At 36.8% G+C, this 7865-nt stretch overlaps 1 protein-coding gene across 1 annotated transcript; it reads left to right on the plus strand.

Moving 5' to 3' along the window:
- The first annotated feature begins 426 nt into the window (after nucleotides 1–426).
- Nucleotides 427–7354, plus strand: LOC119193408 (chymotrypsin-1-like). The gene is made up of 5 exons (XM_037447002.1): nucleotides 427–508; nucleotides 955–1198; nucleotides 6266–6494; nucleotides 6698–6871; nucleotides 7145–7354. Exons 1-5 carry the CDS (start codon nucleotides 457–459, stop codon nucleotides 7292–7294), a joined length of 849 nt encoding a protein of 282 aa, XP_037302899.1. The 5' UTR covers nucleotides 427–456; the 3' UTR covers nucleotides 7295–7354.
- The last annotated feature ends 511 nt before the right edge of the window (nucleotides 7355–7865 follow it).

Below are 7865 nucleotides of genomic sequence, written 5' to 3' on the forward strand. Positions count from 1 at the left end.
TATTCATTACGACAAATCAATGGCAAATCAGGAACAAAATTGTTGAATAATAATTTTGAACTGATGTTTAATGTCTAAATGGAACGGGAGCACTTCTACCTGGGAAGGAGTTTCAACAGTTATTTCTACTTTAACAACTCTTGCAAATCATGCAAGTAGGGGATTTAGTGTTACGTCACATAGCAGGACCTACTTAAGAAGGATATCATTCTATATAAAGGATATTTATGATTTTCTTCTTTCCCTGCCTGCCTACCTTTGACTCAAGTATGTAGTGTACGGAATCGTAATGCAGCAACTTACTCGCACTTGGCTTAATTTAAATGATGAGTAGTACGGATTTAATTATGATCATATCAATCTAATCAATAAATAAATCCGATAGTAATAATGTTTGTGGTATATATAAAGGATCTATTTCGAAAACCAGTTAACCAGGTGTGGAGCGTAACCGACATGGCCATGAAACTTGTACTTCTTTTCGTCGCCGTTTTTGCGGGATGCAATGGTAAGGTTTATATATTTTATTAATTTTACGCAAGTTAAAAATGGTTGGACATAAAATACCAAATAAATTAGAACTAACGATAGAGAGATCTATAATATAATTATTGATTATATCTCGAGATTATAATTAATTATTTGGTGTCGTCACGTAGGTATAATGTCAACTTATTCTAAAGTTTGGGAGTCGTGGATTCTCATCCCAGATTAGGTAATTGATTTGCCCGAGACTGGATCAGTCAGGCGGTTAGCTGTAACAAAGTCACATCCTCTTTGCAACATTCTTGTAAAATTGTGTCGCACCGACCTCGAATTGGCTCACTGTAACGACATGTGCTAAAAGAAAAGTTGAACAGCCAGTAGTTCATTGGTCTTCGAACTTTCTTCCTTTTATGAAATAGTAACTCGTTCTCTTTTGAGGCTATTGATAGACATAATGTTTGCTTTCAGCATTACCTCTTGAGGAGCCGGACCAGGACATGTCCATCTTCTTTGAGCATGTGGACCCTAATGCCCGCATCGTAGGCGGCACCCATGCCGCTGAAGGCTCTCATCCCCACATGGTTTCCATAACCTTCGGCGCTAATCTCAGGAACTTAGTTGGCAGCGGCTCCATCCTCTCCCGCAGGACTATCCTCACCGCTGGCCACTGCATCGTGCCCATGATCAACGACTACGAGGATACTCTTAGTAGGTTCGTACAAAATGGAATGTGTTTTATTTACATCGGCAGGAATTTAAGATTTTTTTATACGAGTAATATTGGCACTGGATATTAAATTGTTCCTTATATGGGCGAAATTTGTTTTTCTACGAGTTGAGCTACGCTTGCGTCTGTACAAAACCTTCACAAAACTATAGGGAATATATCATAATTTTTATACAAATTGAAAACAATTAGATATTCGATGGGAGTTCGGAGTAATCAGATTTTTTATAGCGCGGTTATTTTGAGGTTAAGTATGGACTGCAATAATGTAAGGTAGAAAGTACCTATGTGCCTGAATAAGTTCAATATTGCAGTACCTACTTGTTATTGCTATAAGCGATAAATGGACGGTCTTTTCACCTAGCGTTAATTGCCCTCATAAGAACCTCATAGGTACTAATATATCTGATTACTGATAAGACGAAACTCCAATAAAACTTTTAACATAGTATGGCGGAATATTAGTTTTTTTTCGGAGCATACATAATATGTTACCTGATCTTTTGTGTATATGTTTTTCTGACTTACGACTTATTCTATTACATGGATTACCTAATCTTTATTTCCACCTACCATTATCTCACCCCAATATGGCGTCAACACATATTGTAGAATAGATTCAGCTTAGTTTTTATGACCGGCCGTATGCCTGACGCCAACCCTATTTGGAGGATTCCGATCCCAGGCAACTCATGTTAAAAATACCGAGATAAAATGTTGCTTGGCCTGGAAATCGAACCCAGGAACTCACTTCACAGCCTGATTAGGCAATAGTTATTTATCATAGGGAAAGAAAAATAAAACCAGAAATACGGAAATCCGATGTATATTGTTATATAGATGTATATTTTTAATAGAGGTATATATTTTTGGCATCCCAAAATAAAAACAAGAATTTAATAAAGCTGCAGCACGTTTATATATACTCCTGAAGTGAGTGAATGACTCTTGCAGCGCTGGTCGGGTCATGTCATGTTGTTGTTGTCTGTGAACCTCTCTATTAGCTGATCTCCAGCAGGCAGCATAAACTCATTCCAGCCTTGAAACCCAAAATATAATGTAGAAGTTGAGTAAACATGTTCAGATTATTATTATTGTTAAACTGTTTTCTTTAACTTTGGCAAAATATTTCCCACATTGTGGGTATGTTAATAATAATCTACATAACTTACAAACTGGACAGCTCGTCCAAGAAATATACTTGTTGTTGCTGTGGCGCCGCAATGGTGCAGTCAATACACCGCCGGGATATGCGGTTTCGATTAACTGTCCTGGGTCTAGGCTCTAGATGACATTGTGTTGCTTACTAAAACTACCTTCCGTCTTAAAGTTCGAAACGCACATTATATACGTTGTTTTTAACATAGGATTTTTCGACTCAACATTAAAATACACAAAAAAAACACTCCGATGTTGAAGATATAATATAAGATAAAATATATTAAAATATTTTAATGATTTAATATTCAAACAATACTGAAGTGTCAAAATGTCATTAATTTCAGTTGCCAGTATAGTAAAAATCTGTACCCATATATTCATTAATTAAAAATAAATTCCAGACATGTTTTAGCTGACCATTGTATTTCTCTTAATGCAAGTACAAGTCGCTATTTGTTTGTTTTTGGAAAAATTAATATTATCTCTTTTTTTACCAACTAATTGGAGTTTGGTCATAATTATTAAATAAAATATATTATTTTATTACAATATATTTGCGATGAATAATATATACATATATTATAGATTCAAATACGGGCACATTTATTGTACATAATATAAACTTTTTTATTCCATTTAAAAAGGGAATTTGTTATGAATTGGTATCAATTCGCCATATTGGCAGTAAATTATCCGGTGTTTCATTTGTAACAATTAAACAACTTTTTTTCTCATATATTTTAAACCCCCATTCGCTTTTGACGGAAATAAATACAAATGAAGTAATAATTGAAATGATGATTTTTCGAGGATATTTGGTTAAGATTTATTTATTTATTTATTTAAATAAGGTTCTCCAACAGTACACACATTTCTTGTTAATAACATAAAAGTAGTAAGGTCACATTCTGATGTGTGTACCAGTTATAGGAGTACACAACACTCACAAATTAGTACGCAATGTTGATATTTTACAAAAAGACAAATTAATACTAAAATCTACCAACTAATAATTACAAAGTAAACATAACTAGGATATAGATCGTTTTATAAATTTGTACTTACTGCTGATTTATTATGTTTCGATTATTGAGGGTACGCAATGATAGTGGGATTAGTTTAAGTTTTGTTTGAGGTGTTCTAATATTTTTTTCTTGTAAATGTTTTGTGAATCATGAAATATGTCTATATTAGGGTTGATTTTATTAACAGAGTTATATGAAATGCATATTCTGGATATGGGCGCTTGTGAACCTAGATTGGTTCTAGACGATGGGGGGCAAAATGTGTTTTTTGTCGGATATCTAGGTATTTTAGACGGGACTGAAATGTTTATATTGGACAGTAACGAATTGCATTCAACCTCTTAGTTTACTATTTTGTATAAAAATAACAAGTCGTGGAAACTTCTGCGTTGACGAAGCGACATCATTTTAAAGAAAGACATACGTTGACTGTAAGGGCATCTGTGGGAGATATCGGGACTCGCAAAGGCTAAGAACCGTGTGAAAGAGCGTTGTATATTTTCAATTCTTTGAGAATGTATCGCGTAAGTAGGATTCCAAATCACACTGGCGTACTCTAATATACTACGAGCTAGTGCATTAAATAAGGCAACTTTAACGCGAACTTGACGAAATTTTTGTATTTCTTTTATAAATCCTAATATTTTAGCCGATGTTTTAACTATTTTATTAATGTGGGATGTGAATTTAAGTTTGTTGTCAATAATAACGCCTAAATCTCGAATTTCCTTAACTTCCTGTAATGAGTAATCATTAATAGTATATGTTGATAGTATTGGTTTGTTTTTTCTGGTAAATTTTATATGATGGCATTTATTGACATTGAGAGACATATTATTGACATTGCACCACTTCACGATGTTGTTCAAGTCGTCTTGTAATAACTTTGTGTCATTTTGCGTTGCAATAGTTCTATATAATTTTAAGTCGTCTGCGAACAAAAAGAATTTACTGTTGACTATGTTATTAGTTATGTCATTTATGAATAGGGAAAACAAAACTGGTCCAAGATGTGAGCCTTGCGGTACGCCAGATATAGCTTGGTATGACCTTGACACATATCCCTTTACTGCAACCATTTGCAACCTATTTTCAAGATATGATCGAAACCATTGTAAAAGTGGACCATGTATTCCCTGTGCCTCCAACTTGTGCAGTAGAATTTTGAAGATGCATGACTGACGCAAAGATAGCCTGGTTTTGGGCATTGTCCTTTATATAATGGTTAACCATTATATAAATTTATGTGTTCATTATTATTTATAAATCATAATGGTTTTAAGGAATCATCTACAGTACATTTAAGGTGCAATTTAAGTAGATATTTTCTAATATTTGAGGTCCTGTCAGCACGGGTTAAAATTGATGTAGAGAGTTAAAATTGTAAATTTGGGTTACTAGTAGACTAACAGATATAGATAAACACTAAACACCTCTGAACTTACTTTCCAAAAGCACACAGCGTAATGAATATATAATCACTAACAAAGACAAAATATCCGCCTGGCAAAATAAATCCCTCCACGAAGGCGTCGAACGCATGGCTGCAACGAGGTGAATAGTTCCCCGAAACTGAGGGTTTTATAATTGCCACCCAAGACTAAATCGTCGACACTAGGAACTATCAGAAATTTATTATCCGTAGGCCCAACTTTAAAGACTCGTGTAGACGATGCCACAGTGCTTCCGAGACCATCCAGCATATCACCGGCGCTTGCAGATCTCAGACGGATTACAAACACCGCCATGACCAATTTGCTGCCATTATTCACCAATCCTTAGCATACCAATGTAAATTAATTTTGGAGAAAAAACCATACTATAAGTACAAACCGGATGCTGTTATAGAGAATGATGCATTTAAAATATACTGGGATAGAACAATAATAACTGACAAAACTGTATAGAACAATAGACTGGATATAACCCCACTAGATAAACAAAATAAAACAGTATTTCTTATCGACGTAGCCATATGCAATATACACAATTTAGTTACAACACATACGGAAAAAATAGCAAAATACACGGAGCTCTCAATAGAAATAAAAACCCAATGGCAAGTAAACCGCGTCCGAACGGTGCCTATAGTCCTCTCCTGCACGGGTGTTACAAAGACACTCCACACTAGCCTTGAAAGTCTGCACATCAACCCCTCAACATACTTGCTGTTACAAAAAGCTGTCATACTTAATACCTGTCGCTTAACCCGCAAATATTTAAATTCTGAGGATGCATAGTGTTTTAATAAAAATAACGCACTTGGCTTTGGTTCGTGCTTTTCGTACCCTCCATTGCGAGGAGAAACACATTCGTGTAAAATCCCATAATAATAATATCAGCCCTGTATTATATACTTGCCCACTAATACTAGCACGGGCCTCCTCTGCTACTGAGAGGGATTAGGCCTTAGTCCACCACGCTGGCCTAGTGCGGATTGGTAGACTTCACACACCTTCGAAATTCCTATAGAGAACTTCTCAGATGTGCAGGTTTCCTCACGATGTTTTCCTTCACCGTTAAAGCGAACGATAAATTCACAAAGAATACACACATGATTTTAGAAAAGTCAGAGGTGTGTGCCCTTAGGATTTGAACCTGCGGACATTCGTCTTGGCAGTCCGTTCCACACCCAACTAGGCTATCGCCGCTTAAATATGTCCTACCACTAGTAAAATATCTAGGTCTTTAGAAAACATTTTTGAAAAACAACTGAATTGCACCTGTATAACGCTCGTCTGGCAGCAACAGTGCTAGCCGTAAACTTCTATTACAAAATACTACTCTGGATGAAACTCGAGTGCTACTTTTTGTAATATTACTTTATTATTGTTGTAAAACTCAGTGATAAATTGTGGTGTTACAGTAACGCACACGCGACTGTTGGCACCAACCAGTGGTTCAGTGGTGGTCAGATGTACTCTTACCAGGGATACGTCGTCCACCCCGAATACGGCTTTATGAAGAATGACATCGGTATGCTCTACACCACAACCGACATCGTCTGGAACAACGTCGTCAGGCCTATCGTTATTAACTACGATTGGATCGGAGAAGGGATGAACTGCAGGGTTGCTGGATGGGGCAGAATCAGGGTATGTGGATCAAAAATACGTCTTAATTTACAATCACGTATCTACGTCACAGAAACCATCATATTCCTTCAGATGCTTTTTCGATGTGTCTACTGCACCAATATTCACAGTGGTTACTAAGATTTCCTGCAAGAAAACCACGAAAAACCTGGGACTGTACTTAAAATTTTAGTGGTTAACATTGAATATATTTATTTTCTCAGAACGGCGGTATTATCGCTCGCAACCTGCGCGAACTGAACGTGCAAACAGTCGACGGCAACCATTGCATCCGTGAAGTCGCCCGTGTCGCCGCCATCCACAACATGGGACCTACTAATGTCGATCCCAACATAGAGATCTGCGCCTTCAACTCTCGCAACCGTGGTGTTTGCAATGTAAGTTCTACTAATTTACTTTTCTTACACATTAGGCAGTTTTTTGGGACAAACACTTAAACCGCCTCCAATGAACTATATTTTACAAGTTTTTAAATTACGTAATTTGACGGTAAGCATTACTTAGAATTTTTTATTGTGTATAAAGGCCTATATGGCTGCTAATTAATTTTAAACTCGAACACAATAGTGCTTACACATTGGAAGCATAGCATATAAACCGATAATAATACTTACCACCTAGTGCGCGGCTGAATGTGATTGTCATTGCAGGGTGACTCCGGCAGCGCTCTGGTCCGCGTGGACCGCGGCCAGCAGATCGGTCTCGTGTCTTGGGGTCTCCCGTGCGCCCTGGGCGCTCCCGACATATTCGTAAGGCTCAGCGCCTTCAGGAGCTGGATCCAGAGCAACACCGTTAACTAATCAGCTCTCTTTTTTTATCATCAATCCTACGATTACGTTTAATAAATGATTTAAAATTTACTGTTTCTTTGGTTTATTTATAACCCTATTTTTAGGAGCAAACTATTCAAATTTTATAATTCATAAAATAACATTATATTTCTTATAATTATTTGTCTTAAATTAAAGGATGATCAGGACCATTAGGTCCACATATGAGACCTACTGGGGGGGAGGTCCAGTAGGTCTCTCATAAGTGAGAGGCCGCCTAGTAAGGTTCCACCGCAGTGTCTATTTCTACCAACAGCAGTATTTGGACATAATAAGACTTAACATTTCATGTCTCAGGATGGCTAGCTCAGTATAATACCAAACAATACTTTGTAATTCAAGGTGTTGGATGGTTTTTCTACTACTTATGGGCGAACGTGTTGCTTACCATCAGGCGAATAGCAGCAGTCGCCTCGTCATTAAAAGCAGTAAATATATATATGACTGTTTTAATGAGACCGACTGCCATACTTTCAGACATAATGAGTTCCGCCCTGTGGAATGGGGGCGTTTGGAGAATTCCACCACGGTATCCCCTGCC

This window comes from Manduca sexta, unplaced genomic scaffold (genome assembly GCF_014839805.1).
Source record: "Manduca sexta isolate Smith_Timp_Sample1 unplaced genomic scaffold, JHU_Msex_v1.0 HiC_scaffold_504, whole genome shotgun sequence".
In the NCBI taxonomy this organism is placed as follows: Eukaryota; Metazoa; Arthropoda; class Insecta; order Lepidoptera; family Sphingidae; genus Manduca; species Manduca sexta.

Bases quoted from the DNA above. Each gene is read 5' to 3' on its own strand.
- LOC119193408 (XM_037447002.1), top strand. From the start codon at position 457: ATGGCCATGAAACTTGTACTTCTTTTCGTCGCCGTTTTTGCGGGATGC. The intron at 509-954 runs GTAAGGTTTATA...GTTTGCTTTCAG, and splicing joins CGTTTTTGCGGGATGCAATG to CATTACCTCTTGAGGAGCCG. The intron at 1,199-6,265 runs GTTCGTACAAAA...GTGGTGTTACAG, and splicing joins TACGAGGATACTCTTAGTAG to TAACGCACACGCGACTGTTG.